The following is a 19,427-nucleotide window of genomic DNA, read 5'->3' on the forward strand; positions in this document are numbered from 1 at the left end:
TTAAATAAGAAAAAAGAAAAATCAACTTTAAAATGGTAGATGCACAAAGCTGTGGCAAGGAAACACAAAGCACAAAGTGAGTGGCAGAAGCATAATTTTCTTCATAATGTATTCGTTCCAGCCTCCATCCCTCTCTTGCTCTTTGTCCCCCTGTGTCTTCATGAAGCCAAACATACCATCAATAAAAGCAACATAAAATCAGCTAATCCAAAGTTCCTCAAAGCAGACACAAGCAAAGCGGATAGCAATCTCCCAAAGCAGACAAGAGCATGAAGCATGACGCACGGAGGCTGCTCCCATGAAGCCCTAAAGCTCTGTACTCTGGCTCTTGCGCTCCCTCTGGCACCAGCTCTTAACTCAAAATGCTATTTTTATGTCAAAGCAAAACCAAGGCTGATTGACAGCTCTTAATTCAAAACACTCTTAACTTGAGATACTCTTAAGTAGACGTTCCACTGTATTTAGTGCCTTGTTCTTCAATGACCACAAAAAGTACAAAAAGCGGAGGTAATGAGAGATGATGCCTTTGTATCACCAACAGAATTTCAGTTTATATCTTCATCCAGTGCCATTGCTGCTAAAAGCCTTCCAACTAGATGAGTAAAAGTGGGGCCTGGAAAGATATAAAAGATTTTATAAAAAGGATCTTCTTTGTCACATGCCTTGTTAACAGAGGTATGTCTGTACTTATCCTACGTTGGGTGTAGCACAGATGGAGAAAGAATTGAAGTAAGATTTTTGTCTTTTGGAGAACATTTGAGAGGCTTATCAGTTTTCCTGTTTATCTAACCACTACAGATGTCATTTTAGATTTAAAACCCTGCCATTCTTGTCACATGTAGAAAGTAGCTCTGTAGAATTCAGTGGACTTTCTTTTAAATGAAATGGTCCAAATTCCAAATGATAGTAAATTTTTGAGGAACAAAAAAAAATTTCCTAGCATATATTTCTGCTAATGTAAGTGCTGAAGTAAAGAATATTTATTTTTTATTTTAATGTTTGATTGAATTTTTAGCTTTTACATTTCAATTATGCTTAGCTATAACAGTTTATAGATGACTTAAGAAGGTGTATTTATTCTCAATGTTAATGTAAATTTCCTAGTTGACAGCTGAGAGTTTAAACACAGAACTGTCAATGAGATGCTTAAAATGCAATCTAAGACAGTTACACTATCTTTACTATATCACTCACTGTGAAGCTCTAAAAGGTTGGAATGAGAAAGTGAAAGCGTTAAGTGGGCATTTATATGATTGCCACCTCTCTTACAGAATACTAAAATCTGTTCAATAAAATACCTAGAGAAAAGTAAAGCACAGCTGCTGTTAGTAACTTGCATATATGACTCATTAAAGCTAGTGTGTCATTTTTTTTGTTGAACACAGTATGGAAAGATATGAAAAAAATTGAAAAGCATTTAAGTCCAAGTATAGAACTAATGTTGCATGTAAATTTGGAAGTGAATCCATCCTTGTGGGATTTAAATACAGGACAGATGTACCAGGGTATCTTAAACCCCTTAGCTGTAAAAAAAGAAAGAAGAAAAAAGCAAGAATGAAAGTACAAAGCTACTCAGATCCTGAGAAGGGTCTTAGGAGTCTTGAACAACAAGAGTTGCAGTTTTAAAACCGCAGAATACTTTGAGTCACCGGGGAGGGGGGGGGAAGGGGTCAAAATTTGAGTCACCGGGGGGGGGGGGGGGGGAGGAGCGTGGGGGGGAATTCTCAGGTCTTCTTAATCTCTACCAAACCACATAATCCTTTCCACAACCTAAAGAGTGATTCCTCTTTTCTCTATTTATCTGACAAAAAGTAGCAGAGAAAGAGATTTTGGTTCCATCTACATCAAAGGTTCTCAACCTTCCTAATGCCGTGACCCCTTAATACGGTTCCTCATGTTGTGGTGACCCCCACCATAAAATTATTTTCGTTGCTTCATCATAACTGTAATTTTGCTACTGTTATGAATTTTAATGTAAATATCTGATATGCAGGATGCATTTTTATTCACAGGACCAGATTTGGCACAAATACCCAATATGCCCAACTTTGAATACTGGTGGGCTTGGGGGGGGATTGATTTTGTCATTTGGGAGTTGTAGTTGCTAGGATGTATAGTTCACCTACAATCAAAGAACATTCTGGACTCCACCAATGATGCAATTGAATCAAACTTGGTATACAGAACTCCCATGACCTACAGAAAATACTGAAAGAGTTTGGTGGACATTGTCCTTGAGTTTTGGAGTTGTAGTTCAATTATATCCAGAGAGCACTGTGGACTCAAACAATGATGGATCTGGACCAGATGGCACGGATATCAATATGCCCAAATGTGAACACTAGTGAAGCTTGGGGAAAATAGACATTGACATTTGGGAATTGTAGTTCTGGGATTTATAGTTCACCTACAATCAAAGAGCCCCTTGAACCCCACCAATTATAGTATTGGGTCAAACCTCCCACACAGAACCCCCATTACCAACAGAAAATACTGGAGGGATTTGGAAGGAACTAACAGTGATTTAGAGGAGATGTAATTCACCTACCTCCGAAGAGCACTCTGAATTAATATGTTTTCTGATGGTCTTTGACTACCCCTCTGACACTCCCTCACAACCTGCCCTAGCGGTCCTGGCCCCCAGGTTGAGAAATGCTGATCTACATGGACCATTTAGGTTGATGTCAGAGACAGAGCAGTTTACAGGTGGCCAGAAAACATGCAAGGGCTGATCTGCCTTAATTCAGGGAAAGCTGCAATGCAGCTATATCCCAGGTTGATGTAACTCAGGAGAATTATATCAGCATAGAATAATGACTAAAACTGTAGGATTCGAGTTCTTCCCTGAGTTAGGGCAGTCCAGATAGCTGCAGCCAGTTCCTAAGTGGAATCAGATGCAACTGTCCTGTGTTCCCCAAGGTCAGAGATGACTGTCACCTTCTGTCCCCTTCCCTGTGTTAATGCTGGCTTTGATAATCTGGATTATATGTCAGTGTAGAAGAGGCCTTGGATGCCTGTTCCAGCCTGCTTTATTGTGCTGTATAGCTTCTATCAGTCTTTATCTGCATAGGGTACTGACAGGCAACATGTAGGGAACCAAAGACCAGGCACACATCTCCCCCAGCTTTGGTATGTTGCTATATCAGGGATGAACATGAAGGGATGCCAGTATCTTTTTGGGAGTTTGGCCAATGAATACGTGGACATGGCGATGCCATCCTTAATTCAGCAGTGGTAGGATTATGCTTTCGGGCTCACCCATATTTGGTCTTTAGGGCAAGGAGGGACTGATGAAAATCCAGGAGGCTAATTTCTCCATGTCTTGAATTTATTAAGAAAAACAAATCCAGAGTCTTCTGTTTCTTCTGTACCTTTAAAAATGTATAGTTCATTTCTAAGAGCAATTATTCATGCCTGTATTGTATCTAAGAACCCAAGAAATATCAATGCTTGCACACATGTCATCCGTTCATATTGGGCACTGCCAGTCAAAAAGGCAATGAGCTTGTTTTGTGCCATTGCCGCTGCAGAGTATTTGTGCCCTAGCTCCCATAGTCACTGTCATCAGTGTTATGTTCTGGCTGCCCATCCACCCAAAGTTGAGAAAGTAAGAACACTGAACTTTAGTAGCTGTTAAATAGCTTTCAAGTAGCCTTCTCAGTTTATTTAAAAAATATACCAGGCTTTTGGAACAGTGTGATCAAATATGATTGGGTGTACAAGTCCTTAAATAGAAAGCTGGATTTTAGTGCACAGAATCTATTCACTGATGGGAGGAAATGCTGACAGGACTGTATACTACATTTTCAGGTTCATCGTAGTGTTTTTATTATTGGAATGCAAGATCCAATAACAATACGAATGAAAGATATAAAAATATGTAGTGATATCTCACCATAGTTAATCTGGTAGATCACACTATATCATGATGGTGAAAACCTCAGTGGAAATTATGTGTGATATGCTCTTAAACTTGAAAGTGTGTAACAAATATGCACATACAAACTGCAGAAAGAGGTTTGTTATGATTTAATTAATAGGTGAAAAAATATCAGCTAGAAAATATCAATACATAGACATAAAATCATTGGACATTGCCTACTAGTTAATGATTAATGTTTATTAAAACAGAGCATCAAATAATAATAATAATAATAATAATAACAACAACAACAACAATAAAAAATGAAGTATGGATTGTCGATGTTGCAATTCCAGGCGACAGCAGGATTGATGAGAAGCAACTGGAAAAAGCTGACATGATACGAGGACTTAGAGATGGAACTGCAAAGACTTTGGTAACAAGCCAGTAAATTTGGTCCCAGTGGCGATCAGCACTCTGGGTGCAGTGCCTATCGGCATTCTGGGTGCAGTGCCTAAAGACCTTGGCGCTGATAAAATTGCCATTTGTCAGCTGCAAAAGGCCACCATACTCTGATCTGCACACATTATTCGCTGATACATCATACAGTCCTAGACACTTGGGAAGTGTCCGACGTGTGATCCAATACAACAGCCAACATAGTGATCTTGTTTGCTGTGTACTAATCTTGTTATGCATCAAATAATAATAATAATAATAATAATAATAATAATAATAATAATAATAATAATACATCACACAGTCCTAGACACTTGGGAAGTGTTCGACTTGTGATTTTGTGAAACAAAATCCAGCATATCTATCTTGTTTGCTGTGTCATACAATAACAACAACAACAGCAACAACACCAACAACAATCATGAATAATGGAGGAAGCTTGGGGTGCATACAATTTTCAGCTGGACAAAATTAAAAGAAAAATTATTTAAAATGTTTTGCCATAGTATAGTATGAGATTGATCTATGAACTGAAATAAGGGCCTGCAGACATATAGATCTGCCTTATAATGACTACAAAATATGGTTAGGGTTGAACACAGGCCCCTTCTACACTGCCATATAAAATCCAGATTCTTTGCTTGGAACTGGATTATATGGCCGTATAGACTTGTATAATCTAGTTCAAAGGAGATCAAGCAGACTGTCTGCTATGATAATCTAGATTGTATGGCAGTGTAAAAGGGGCCACAGTAAAATTTGCATCCAGGACCGGCCCGAGGAAATTTTCGGGGGTACGCAAAAAAAATTTTGCGCCCCCCCCACCGCGCTGCGGGAGGCGTGGTCAGATCTGGCCCTGCCTCCCACGCCACGCGCGGGCACCCTGACCCCGCCCCCCACAGTGAGGGTGGTGCGGGAGGCGTGGCCAGACCTGGCTCCGCCTCCCACGCTGTGCGCGGGCGCCCTGACCCCGCCCCCATGGCGCGGGAGGTGGGGCCAGGGTGCGCGCGGCGGGAGGCGGGGCCAGAGCTAGCCACGCCTCCCACCCCGCGCACCCTGTCCCAGGCACTCTGCAGCGGGAATCCAGTCCTTCCAGGCCGCGGTGAAGGTTCAGCTGCGGCCTGGAAGGACTGGACTCCCACCACAGTCTGGCTGGGACAGGGTGCCTGCGGCGGGAAGCGGGGCTGGCCACGCCTCCCGCGGCGGGCACCCTGTCCCAGCCAAGCTGTGGCGGGAGTCCTTCCAGGCCACAGCCTGGAAGGATGCCCGCTGCAGCGGGCGGGCACTGCGGGAGGCGGGGCCAGACTTGGCCAAGCCTCCCGCATCATGCGGCCACGCCTCCTGCAGTGCGGGAGGCAGGGCCAGGGCGCCAGAGGCGGGGCCAAGTGTGGCCCCACCTCCCAGGGGGCTCGATAGCGCCCCTGGGAACATGGTGTCCAACGCGGGGGCATGGCTAGCGTCCCGTGTTGGACCGGGCCTGTTTGCATCTGAGCAAATATACCTAGGCTCATGCAATTCCCTTTTGTAGGCTGTCCATCAGTGCATGTTCTCAATTTGGCACATATTTTTTAAGAGGATTAATAAACTACATATAAATAATTAAACACAATATAGCAGCAGTGATAAAAGTAAATAAAATTTACCAGATCTCTAAATGCAGTGCTGAAACAAAACATGATAGGAAGTTTGGATAAAGAAAGCAAATATTTGCCTTCTTCCAAAATGTGGAGTGTATTCCTAAAGCAAAGCAGTCTGTCCTCATCTCTCTTGCGTGTATCTTTCAGTTCTTAAAACAGTGTGGCTGCTCCAATTCATAACTCTGCTTATGAAACCAAGTTTTTTCCCCTGTGTCAGGAGAATCTGCAAATAGCTTCTGGTGTGAGAATTGGCCATCGGCAAGGACGTTGCCCAGGGGACGCCTGGTTATTTGATGGTTTACCATCCGTGTGGGAGGTTTACTCTTATGTTTCCACATGGAGCTGACAGAGGGAGCTCATCCATGCTCTCCCCGGGTTGGATTCAAACGTCAACCTTCAGGTCATCAACCCAACCTTCAAGTCAGCTGTCTGGCGGTACAAGGGTTTAACCCATTGCACCACCGGGGGCTCCATGAAACCAAGTTAAAGTTTGGGGGTGGGTCATTTTTGAACAATATTTTAGCTGTTTATAACTTTGCCTGAAATATTATAAACCAGTATTTTAAATTACTAAATGCTTGAGGAGGAATGCAAACTCATGCGACCCACCCAAAGTCTATCCCTAATCACCATCTTCTGATCTTGAGATACTTGTTGTACCAGATGTTCTGGACTTCAACTACCACAATTCCTAACAGCCGGTAAGCTGGCAAGGATTTCTGGGAGTTGAAGTTCAAAACACCTGGAGGGCTGAAGTTTGTCAATGCATTCCTAGGCTCTCTAGCTTCCAATGCTCCTCACCATTCAATATACTGGGTAGACTGCTGGGAGTTGCAGTCATTAAACATCCAGAAGAGAACACTGTTGTCACCCCTATTCTAGACGGATTGCAATTCCATCCAGAGCAGAACCTGCTCCTGATAGTTCTCTTCCTGCCTCATTTTTATGACCACCTGAGGTGGACAACAGACTGCTGTTAGAAGGTTCACTGCCCTTTTTGCGTTCTAGATCTGATGACAGATTTTCCAAAGAGAAGTGTATGAAACAGTACCGTATGATAAATGTTAAGGATATTGTGTTCAGAAGTTTTAAACAATTCCATAGCAATACAACTAATCAATTACTAGAACTGCGTTAACATTTATAGCAAGAAGTTCTATGGTTGCAAATGTTAACAAAGAAAAGCTGACCGCTCAGTTGTCAGCGCTTGAACATTTTATTTGTAAATGTGAGATGGAAGGGGGAAAAGGATTCTCTGGATTCTAATGAAACAGTACAACTTTTATTAAAAAGTTGTTGTGTATATAGTCTCTGTATGTGTACACTGTATTTTACCTCATTGCAACTATTACATGGTGGAAAAATCCCCTTTGAAAGGCCTTTTTAAAATAATAACAGCAACAACAGCTTTTTATCCCGTCACCATCTCCCAAAAGGTACTTGGGGTGGCTTGCAAAAGCACATAGTAGTGCCGCAGAATACACAATATGCAGAAAAATACATAAACATTTCAAAACAATAACAATGTCAATTAACATAAAACAAATATATATAAAAACAGCAAATAAAAGCCCTACTAATTTAAATAAAATAATACTCAATAAAAGTCCCTTTGAGGGCACAATTCCATGGGAGAGTGATATTTCACCCACAGCACCTGGAGCCCCTTCTACACTGCCATGTAATCCAGATTATCAAATCAAATAATCCACATTATCTGCTCTGAATTGAATTGTATGAGTTTACACTGCCATATAATCCAGTTCAAAGCAGACAATCTGGATTTTATATGACAGTGTAGAAGGGGCCTAAGATAGGCAGGTTGAAACCTAACTCAGGAGATGTATGGTGAATAAAATTACTTAGAGACTTTATTGCATCTCCATTTTTTATTTTTTAGATTATGGTCACAGGGTATTTTGATCTGCATGGATCAGAAATGGATATCTGAATATTTTGATCTTAGTAAAGAGAGAGGCATGTAGTGGAATGAATTAACTCCCCTGTCTGCCTGCCCTCTTTCCCTACCGCGTTGAAGGGCAATCACAATCTTAATTCACTTGCCCAAGTAATTGAACTAAGTGTGCGACTATTGTGCAGAAAAGAGCCAATACCATTTTTCCTTCCCTAAAAAGAAGGCATTACTATATCAAAATGGCTGTTTTTCTCCAATGTCTGAGACGTATCTCATGATACCATTTTCTTTGAACTTGGAGGTGCTGAGAAGTAGCTGTGGAATGTGTGAATAATAATTTTTTTCTAAGATAGAGGATATATTTAAATGAATTAACCAACTAAACAGGAAAAATTAGGAAAAAAAACCTAAGCAGCAAACTCATAAAATAGTTATTAATTGAAAACTATGATCTCCATAGTGCTTGGAGCAGTATTGTGTAAATGTGACTGTACTTTTGAGAAATTTGCTTAAGTAACACTTACAAAAAAAGCTTTGAAGTAACACATATAATCTGTGTTTACAGTTTAATAGTTTAATAAACTAATAATTTTGATAGATGAAAAACATTTGGAAAATGTAATGGAACTGATGACATATTTGTGTTCCTTGTCTTGTATGGTTATTAAGAAGACCAAGAACTTCAGAGACGATGGGTCTGTTTAGCCTGCAGAAGAGAAGGTTGAGAGGTGTTTAAATATGTGAAAGGATGTCATAAGGGAGGGGGAACAGGCATGGTTTCTGCTACCTTGGAAACTAGGACTCGGAGCAATGAGTTCAAATGGCAGGAAAGGAGATTCCACCTGAACATGGTGTGGTGGAAGCGCCTTCTTTGGAGGCTTTTAGGCGAGACTGGATGGCCATCAGTTGGGGGTGCTTTGATTGTGCTTTTCCTTCACTAAAGGGGGTTGCACTGGGTGGACTCTGTGATCTCTTCCGACTCCATGATTCTATGATTAAGAATGACTGAGGGCCCTTCCAGACAGGCCTTATACCAGGAACTGATCTCAGGTGTTCTGTTTATCCCAGATTATCTAACAATAAAGACTCACATAATCCAGTTTAATGCAGAAAACCTGGGATCAGATCCTGGGATATAGGGCATGCTTGGAAGGACCCAGAGAAGGAGATCTTATCTCCTCTATAGTCTCTGATATTTGGGTTGTAGTTATAGGATTTCAGTTTTAATTTTATTTATTTATTATCACAAAATTAAACTCTATTATTCCTATTTCCAGATAGGCTAACAGTTAAAAAAACAGTGCCTTCAAGACATCACCAGTCCATCATATTGAAACAATCTATCCAATATAAAATCAGTGAAAGTAAAAACACAGAACAGCAGAAAAGAAAAGTATTTCAAATTGGACATTTACAGAAGTTCAAACTCTCTTGCATCCTTCTAAGACTTTTCTTGGAAATCATCAGCTACATATTTTTCCTAACCTCAACAGTGTTCGTTTTCAGGTTTCATCAAGAGTATGATAATCTGCTTATTATGTTTCTCCCTGTCTTTTAGGCAGTCTACCATATGAATACAAGGTTGTGATAGCAGGCAATCATGAGCTGACATTTGACCAAGAGTTCATGGCAGATTTAATCAAGCAGGACTTTTACTATTTCCCATCTGTATCTAAACTGAAGCCAGAAAGCTATGAAAATGTACAGTCTCTCTTAACCAACTGCATATATCTGCAAGATTCAGAAGTGACAGTGAGGGGCTTCAGGATATATGGCTCCCCATGGTAAGTATTTTAAAAATTATTAGCATTAATTCATACAGATTCATTTTTGTCCATCATGATTTTACAGGACAAATGTGATACTTTCTTCCAGATATTTTATTATGGGCCTTCAGTGTTTTTTAAAGACATACTGTGAACATACATGTGCTTGAATGCACAGATGCACACGAAATATGTTTATGTAAACTACACAAGCACCATCTCCCTTCTTTCACACAGAGGAGTGATGTGTCTAAAAATTAAGACTGTTTATTGCTTGAGAAATAATATCCAGATGCAAATTTAGATGACTTTTAGTTTGAACCCATAACTGATCAATTATGTTATCATTTACAGTGAGCCCTTTACTTTTGTGGCAGTGAGAGATACAGGACCCCTGTGTATTGTTATTATTTTTTTACCCAAGAGAACTCTAGGAATCTTTAGTGTGTCTCTGGGTTGAACTTCAACCATAGAGTTGCCTTGGAAGACTTGAGATTCCAAGAGAGAATGTGTTAAATCTGCAAATAATCAGATCCACAAAAGTTTTAACCTGCAAATATTTTAGGCAGACTATATTTCAAGCAGCTAGTAGTAGTGAGGACAGACATGATACTCAATGGTAAAAAACAAAAAACGGTTTACAAATTGATCACCATATGAATCTCTGGAGGAGTTTGTGTCTATCAGCATAAACAGTAGTTTCAAAGATGGTCTAATTGTGTCCAAGGCAAAAAAGTTGCATCACTAGTTCATAATTACTGTATTTCTTCCATTCCAAAATACACTTCTTTCTCTATAGAAACATCTATAGAAATGGGTGCAACTTAGAATTACAGGCGTATCTTTTGCATTTTTGTGGGTGGTATTTGTACTGAAATTAGTGTGCATCTTACAATAAATGACATCTTACAATTGCAATGTAGTATTTTTAAATTCTAACCATTTAAGAGATGTAAAAAATGTCAGAGGGGTCACAATTTGGTCTTTACAAAGATTAAAATCTGATTTAAAATTTATAATGGCATATGATTCTGTGGACTAGGACTCAGCTATCAGATGCATGAAAGTATTTTTATGACCAAAACAGATGTGATGTCGGAGTTTTATTAACTGCATCTCCTGATATCATCAATGTCATCATCTTTCTTTTCTGGCTTCTGTGAAATGGGCCTAATTTGGATCAGAGTAATTAACCCATTGAGCTGCAGTGATTCAGTAGTAAAAAGAATCCTTTTCCTGGAGCTGATGTTCACCCCCCAAAGGAAGCTGTGTGTGTGCATTACAGAAACCTATGCAGTTTCCTTAGTATTACTGAGAGTTGGATTTGACTTGAGACCCTGATCCAATTTGTGTCCCTCTTATAGCTGATTTTAGAGACAATCACAGAAGATTGGATGTATGATTCATCTATATTTGCTGCCACATCTCTTCAGTCCATATGTTGACATATATATACATTCCAAATTTGCTGTCTTAGTCAGAACCCTCTCTTGCGGTTTGTCTTTTTAAAAAAAAAAAAAAATGTTATGGTTAAAACTTAAAATAATTCTAAAAAATCAGATTGATGAATTGTTTTGAAACTTGGCAGGCCTACAGTTGTAAATGGGGTCTAAAATTGAGATAGGTTTCATGCAGATAGGCCTTAAAATGGCTGAGGATTGAGCATTTAAGGTTTCCCATTGTAGCCAATGGGCCGAATGAAAATGGCAAAACCCCTTCCCATTCAGTTAACTTCCTGGTAAACAGAATGAGGGATCCGCTGACAATAGACCCCAAAATGGTATGCCTTTTGGCTGAGTTGCACACCTCTAGGAGATACCACTTCTCTTTGCTGCCCAGGCCCCTTCTGCACTGCCATATAAAATCCAAATTATTGGCTTTGAACTGGATTAAATGGCAATGTAGACTCATATAATCCAGTTCAAAGCAGATAATGTGGATTATGTGTTTTGATAATCTGAATTATATGGCAGTGTAGAAGGGGCCCCAATCTTATCCTTTACTGAATTCCCAGGGGACTGATTTTTAGGAGATCAGACAGACCCAATCAATAGGCTCTAGATTCAGAATTGAGAAAATATTATGCATTTTAAGTGTGTGTGTGTGTATGTATGTATCTGCTCAGCCCCCTATTCCACTAACCTAGGGGCTGGCGAAAGATACCATTAGAATCCCTTCTGTCTTTTATGTTTCTTTAACTCCATCTTAATGATAGATTGAGTTTTTTAAATCTTTCATTTCATTTTCAATTGCTGCAGTTAGATCTGAATACTGGGAAGCTTCCCATCAATAGAAGGGAGATGCTTTTTATGGGAGGAGCCCCTACCTCCTCCAAGATGATAAATTTATGCATTGCTGCCAGCCTCCCTACATAGCCCCTTAATAAGCACAGCTTCCGAACCTTCCAGATGATACTATTTTATGCACCTCATGTTTTGTTTTGCTCTGGAAAAACTTCTGCTACAATAAATCTCTGAGCAGTTAATGTGCAGTCAGCTCGTTACAACAATCTTCACTTAACAAATTGAAAATTTCAGGTATATTTTTATAACCCAGTCCTTGCAGCTATTGCTTGGACATTTAACCATTTCACATAAGGTGCAATGACTGCTGAGTCAGGAGATTTGTATGGCACTTGGTTATCATGAAGGGCTGCTCTGGGTTTGACCCAGGGCTACACTGTGTTTAGAATTATGTAGTGATTTGTTTTCAAATGGGCACTGCAAACCTCAAATTTTTTCGCAAGGGATGCTTTTTGTCTTGTATATGTTCTAAAGTTCTGTGCAAGTGCAAAAAAAGCAAAGAATTAAGCTGTCTTGAGATGATAAGATTTCACTATAAAATATCACATTTCTGCTGCTTTTTGAAACTATCATTAAGATAAAAGGCTCCGTGAAATAGGAATGTTTTCAATCTGCAGAAAGGAAGACTTTCCAACTTCTTTCTTGCTAGATGAGAGTGTGAAAATGTTGTTGAAAAAAGGCAAAGAATACAGCTTTCCTGTATGTAAAGGTTGATTTTTTCATAGAAATAATATATGACACTGAGTATGAATAATAAAAGTTCATATGGGTGGCAGTGCAAGAGAAGATTTAATAAACTTATCAGTAAACTTTGCAATGATTTTAACATTTGTTGCTTTTTTGGAAAGCTGTTTTTGCTTTCTACCCGATGGGATGTAAAAGACAAGTTGTCAGACCTAATGCACACTCCTCAGTGTGAATTCTCACAGTGTGAATAAACTGTGAAGTGTATTGGAAGTTTTTTTAAAAATAAAAATTGGCACTCACCAACTTGATGCTTGCGATGGTCGTTAATCCTCTCCACCTGCTGATTGTTGTGCATTTATCTAAATTTAAAACCACATTGCACTTGAAATACATCCATTTATCTCAGATATCCAAATTGTTTTGAGTTTTTTGTATATCTACCTGCTGTGTTTTAGTTTCATGTTCCAAGTTAATTTATTTCTGTTATATGCAAGGCCTAAACAAGCATAAGATTGGCTTCCAAATTATAATGAAGAGAACCCTTATCATGCCTATTAGTCTTCACTCCTCCTCCTCAATTTGGCACCTATTACTAATTTGTAGGTCTAATGCAAACATAGCAATTACCTTATGAGACTATTTCTCATACTTTTCTCAGTAACCTCACAGTGTGTAACACTAAAATGTAGAGGAAGGAAAAAAAAGAAGTGCAGATGCTAATAGACGAACATAATGTCGGGCATCGGCTTGAGAATGTAGCTTTAAATAATATATCTGTCCAATGTATTGTCAAAGGTTTTCATGGCTGGAATCACTGAAGTGTTGTGTGGTTTCCAGGCTGTATGGCCGTGTTGTAGCAACATTTTCTACTGATGTTTCACTTGCATTTGTGGCTGACATGTCCTCTGAAACATCAGGAGAAAATGCTGCTAGAACATAGCCATACTGCTCGGAAACCATACAACACTCCAACATACATTGCTAGATCCATACATGATGGAACACAGCAGCAAAATCTGCAACTAAAAAAGCAGAGGTAGATTGTCAAGGACAGAACGCCACAAGATCAAAGATAACAGAGTTTATTGGATTACAGAACTCAAAATGCCCGTAAAATACAAGGGCCAGGCAGTATTAGCCTTTAAAAGCAAAAAGGGGCAAGGAAAAACGCTCAAAAGATAAACCGGATTAAACCAAAGTTTAATCCGGGTAAAAACAAACAGCTTGCTTCAGCCTGGAGATAAACAAAACAAAAGCCGGGGAACAAAGTGTTCAAAAGAATGCAGCTAATTGGCAGCAGATTCCTCTCTGCTGCCAGCACTGTGCTTTGAGTAACTTGAGTCACTCCTCCACACAGCAGGCAAGATTTCCAATACACACAGATCAGCCGAGGATTGAAGCAGTAGAGTAGACCCAGTTCCTTTCCGTAGTTCAAGCCAGAAGCAGACGTTTGTAGTTTCACCAAGTCCGAGTAGGGGGAAGTCAAGCCGTGGTCAGTTCAGTCCGAAATCCAAAGCAGGAGATGGCGTCCGTCAAGAAGACGACGGAAGGTCAAAGCTAATGAGATTAAGCACAAGTTTGCACAAACAAAAGCCCACACAATTCCTCCCGCCGTCTGACCCCAAATTCCAAAACAACTTACGTATCAGTACACGAAAACACACCAGTCTTCAGGAAAGCGTCCCACACAGATCCCAAGCGTTCATCCAGATTACCTTGCCCAACGCAATTTGCAATTGCTCCCAAGCCTCATTTTATGCCAGTTACAAATCCTCATCACTATCAGCTGCCCTCCTTAACCCGGGCGTTTCCTCATCACTTTCCTTCAGAGCTGGAACACCTCTGACTACGCCCCACAGCATCCCCAGCTGTGGATCCCGTCCCATCCCTCCAGCTTGTCCATGGGTCTAATCCTGAAGGTCCCCATTCATCTTCCATCCCATCATTGCCAGTGGCACCCAATTCCTCCCTCACCCGAGTCCAATCCATCTCATCCTCCTCCGAGCTAACCAGCCCCTCCTCCATTCTCTCCGTAAACCCCTCAAAAGACTCTTCGTCAGATGGTGCTGCAAAGATATCTCGCAGTCTCTTTCTTTCTCGCTCCTCGAGAGTATCTGACTCTCGAGGAGTCTTACGCCCACGTCTGCCAGTAACAGAGCCATGAGGCTCAATCATAACACTATCCCCTCTCACAAAGGCCTCCTCCCCTGTCACGACCCAGGCTACAGAGCACCAATAACCATACGCAGAGGCCAGATTCTATCTAATATCTTTATTAAGGAAATATATAAAGTTAGTAAAAGCAAATGTAAAAGTTAGTCCAGAAGTAGACCTTTCAGGGAAGGTCAAAATTAGTCCAAAGAAACAATGTCCAATATGAAATATTAAGGTCCAAAGTTGTAATCCAATAACCGAAACACTCACTTTGCCAGGCAAAGTGAGGGGAGATGACAAGGTCCTTTAGTCCATGAACTTGAGCAAGGCTAGGAAATAACTTGATACTTGAAACAAGGCTTGAAACGTGGAACAAGGTAACGAGGAACAAGAACAAGGTCCGTGGAATAACTTGGTAAAATCCGTGAAACAAGGCAAGGTTTAGTCCTGGGAAACAAGGCAAGGTCCGTAGGTAAACAAAGGCTGGGAAGCAGGAGCGAAGGCAGGAAACAAGGACAAGGCTTGAGCAGGAACGAGGCTTGAAACGGAGCGCTCTGTCCAGACACAACTCGCTCCGGAGGCTGACGAATTGACTCCGCAAAGTTACTCCGCGGGTAAAACACCTATATAGAGTCTAACTTTCCCGCCGAGAGCAGTTCTCTGGGAACCAGAAACGAAAGCTAATCTCTGAGACCAGATGTTTGACTCCTTAAAGATTCTCATGGAAAGCAGGCTTAATTGGCAAATTCTTAGCAATTATTCTCGCACTCCTGCGCGAGGCTGCTTCCAAACCTCTCTGTTGTTTACAAAACTCATGGCGAGAAAACACTGGAGATGTAGCCTCAGTATTTGTTTGACATACTTCTGGAACATAATCCTCTTGCAGGTGCAAGGTTCCCAGATCTGGCTGGGAAGAATCTGTCTGGGAAGAATCCAGTTCTGACTGGGAAGGTAAAAAACCCAAGTTTTCTTCTTCATCAGGCATCACAATGTCATGAGCAGGACTACAAGGCCCATGGGTCATCACATCCCCCGAAGGCGGAGAGGTGGCAGTGATACCCTCCGCTATAGCACCACGACGACTGGAGGTATCTAATTTTAACAGTGAACGATGGAAAACTGGATGGACCTTTAAACTAGACGGTAAACGCAAACGAAACGCAACGGAAGAAATCTTTTTAACGATAGGAAAGGGACCCAAATACCGAGGCGCAAACTTTCCCCCAGCCTGTTTAATATGTTTGGAAGACAACCACACCAAATCCCCTTCTTCCAACTCCTCCCCTGCCTGCCTGCGGCGATCGGCCTGAGTCTTTTGCGTTGCCTTAGCTTCCAACAGTAAGCGACGGGCAATATCATGCAACGCAGCCATTTCCGAAGAGCGGTACACAGGGTCAGAAGAGACCACATTGGTCGACGGCGCCACACCTCCCCGTGGGTGAAAACCATACGTTAGTTCAAATGGCGTATGCTGACTAGACGTGTGCACCGCATTGTTGTAAGCGAACTCCGCCACCGGTAGCCACTTCACCCAAGCAGTGGGTTGATCTAAACAAAAACAACGTAAATATTGCTCTAAGAGCCCATTAACCCGTTCCGACTGACCATCCGTTTGCGGATGAAACGCAGAAGAAACGTTTAACTTAGTACCTAAGCACTCATGGAAGTGTTTCCAAAAGCGTGACACAAATTGCGGAGCCCTATCCGAAATAATCACCTCGGGAGCTCCGTGCAAACGATAGATGTGCTTAGTAAACAGTAAGGCCAACGTAGGGGCCGCCGGAATGGTTGAACAAGGAATAAAATGAGCCAGTTTGCTAAATAAATCCACCACCACCCAAATACAAGTATAACCCCCAGACTTAGGCAAATCCGAAATAAAATCCATGGAAATGATTTGCCATGGCCTCTCAGGAACAGGTAGAGACGGCAACAAACCTCTAGGGCACCCAACAGGCGTCTTACTCTGCTGGCAAACAGCGCAGCTGTCACAAAAGCGCAGAATGTCTTGCCGCATCTTTGGCCACCAATAGCTCCTGGTGATAAGCTGCACGGTCTTGAACCTGCCAAAGTGCCCAGCCATGGGTTCGTCATGGTGGGCTCTAATCACCTCCAACCTGAGGGCCCCCACTGGTACATAGACCTGCCCCCTGCGTACCAATACTCCGTCTTGATCTTGTAGATGAGGCAGTATTGTACGGTTACCTGCTGATAACAGCATAAGTTGCTCCTGAGTCCACACATCGTCCCTCTGAGCCTCAAGGATCTGGTCATGTAACCCGAGCTCATTATCTACAACACATAGAGAGGCAGTAGGCAAGATGGTCTGACATACTACCTGCTCATTGGTCTTAAACTCCGGCTTGCGGGACAAGGCGTCGGCCCGCAAGTTTGCCTTCCCCTCCACGAACTGCACTTTGAAGTTAAACCTGGAGAAAAACAAAGCCCATCGGATTTGACGCTGGTTTAACTTTTTTGCTGTTTGCAAGTGCTCCAAATTCTTGTGATCAGACCTGACCACGATTTGGTGCCGCGCCCCTTCTAGCCAGTGCCGCCACACCTCAAACGCCACCTTAATCGCCAACAACTCCTTCTCCCATATGGTATAGTTCTGCTCGAATGGTGTTAGTTGCCGCGAGTAAAATCCACAGGGACGCAAGGTCCCTGAGGAATCTTTCTGAGACAATACAGCCCCCAACGCGTAGCTAGAAGCGTCCGCTTCTACCACGAACGGTTTGTCAACATCAGGATGTGTTAGTATGTTGTCTGATTGAAAGCTAGACTTTAGTTGTAAAAACGCGTCGTGAGCTTCCCGCCCCCACACAAATGGCTGTTTCTTACGCAGGAGCTGCGTCAAAGGCACCGTGAGCTTTGCAAAATTCGGAATAAACTCCCGGTAGTAATTAGCGAATCCTAAGAACCTTTGCACATCCTTCTTAGTCTTAAGCTCTTGCCATGAGTTGACGGCGTCAACCTTATGTGGGTCCATTTTAAGTTCCCTACCTGACACTACATGACCTAGGAACTCCACTTCAGGCACATGAAAGACGCACTTGGAAGCCTTGGCGAAGAGCCCATTAGCCCGCAGACGGTGCAGAACCTGCTTGACATGTTGACGATGTTCTTTCTCGTCCTTAGAAAAAATCAAGATATCATCCAAATAAATCACTAAAAATTGGTCAATTAGGTCCCTAAACACATCGTTCATGAACCTCTGGAAGACCGCAGGCGCATTGCAAAGTCCGAAAGGCATGACTCGGAACTCGTGGCATCCGAAGCACGTGTTAAATGCCGTCTTCCATTCATCACCTTCCCGTATTCGGATTAAGTTATAGGCCCCCCGCAGGTCAAGCTTGGTAAAGACCTTAGCCCCTTGCACCCTTGATAACAGTTCCGAGATTAAAGGCAGCGGGTACCTATCCCGAATGGTGTATTTGTTTAGGATCCGATAATCGCAGACCAACCTAAGTTCCCCAGTCTTTTTGGCTACAAAGAATACCGGTGCCGCAGTTGGAGAGCTAGATGGGCGAATAAACCCCTTGGCTAAATTTTCATCTAGGAACTCTCGCAAAGCTTGCCTTTCCGGTACAGTCAAGGCATACAGCCTTCCTGCTGGCAATTTCGCACCTTCCGCTAGCTTAATGGCGCAATCATACGGCCTGTGCGGCGGTAACTTGTCCGCTTCTTTCTTACAAAATACATCAGAGAACTCCCCATACTCAGCAGGCACTCCCTCCATATCAGATTGAGAAACGTTCAGAGTGCAACAATCCTGCCTCTTTAAGGTCAACTTACGTGTCACCCAATCTACTTGTGGATTTACTACAGCTAGCCAATCCATCCCCAGGATCACATCGTATCTGGGCAAGCTTGTAATATCCCACACAAACGTTCCCGTTACTCCCTGCACCTCCCACATTACTGCTGAGGTCTCATGGTTAACCACCCCAGTCTCCAGCAGTCTCCCATCCGCTCCTTCCACCCACACGTCGCATGCCTTGCGCACTCTAGGAATGCCATGCTTCCTAGCAAACTCAATATCCACGTAAGAGACCGTAGCCCCTGAGTCCAGCAGTGCCAAAGTAGAAACAAGTTCCTTTCCCCCAACAGATAATGTAATGGGTACGAAAACATGCTTCCTCCCCTCAGTTGACTGCTTTAGTAGCCCTAATGCGTTGGACTCACGTCGCACTAGGGCTGGCCTTTTCCCGAAAGCTGGGAAGGTTTCACATTACAGTTTTTGGCAAAATGCCCAGCATTCCCACAGTACAAACACGACCCCAGCTGCCTCCTGCGGTTCTTTTCTTCTGTAGACAGCTTTTTAAAGACCCCAAGCTCCATAGGCTCTTCCCCCATCACCACAGGTGCCCTGGTTACATGCATAGGTGGCGCACACATTGCTTTCGAGTGTTTACGGGACTCGAACCTGGCGTCCAAACGCAGCACCTTAGCTACTAAGGCATCCCAATTCTCAGCCGGCTCCAAGCGTGCTAATTCATCCTGGAGATAATCACTTAACCCAGCAGTAAACAAAAGCATGAATGCATTTTCCCCCCAGTCCAGCTGGTGGCGATACAAATTAAACTTATTTAAGTAATCCAAAACAGTCCCCTTTCCCTGTTTCAACCGATACAGAGCCCACCC

The 19,427-nt window shown here is 42.2% G+C and overlaps 1 protein-coding gene and 1 long non-coding RNA gene across 6 annotated transcripts in view; one reads left to right on the forward strand and one right to left on the reverse strand.

Moving 5' to 3' along the window:
* mpped1 (metallophosphoesterase domain containing 1) overlaps positions 1-19,427 on the forward strand; it is a 115,553-nt gene that overhangs the window by 36,471 nt on the left and 59,655 nt on the right. For all 5 annotated transcript variants that reach the window (XM_008111425.3, XM_062981880.1, XM_008111427.3 and 2 more), the window contains exon 4: positions 9,432-9,657. In XM_008111425.3, the coding sequence (XP_008109632.1) occupies positions 9,432-9,657 (226 nt within the window). The remainder of the gene's footprint in view (positions 1-9,431; positions 9,658-19,427) is intronic.
* On the reverse strand, positions 13,696-14,833 carry LOC134299334 (uncharacterized). Its single transcript, XR_010006515.1, has 2 exons — positions 14,272-14,833; positions 13,696-14,186 (listed from the first exon to the last, which is right to left on the reverse strand). It is a non-coding gene; the product is annotated as an uncharacterized LOC134299334 (long non-coding RNA).

Source organism: Anolis carolinensis, chromosome 5, assembly GCF_035594765.1.
Source record: "Anolis carolinensis isolate JA03-04 chromosome 5, rAnoCar3.1.pri, whole genome shotgun sequence".
Lineage (NCBI taxonomy): Eukaryota > Metazoa > Chordata > Lepidosauria > Squamata > Dactyloidae > Anolis > Anolis carolinensis.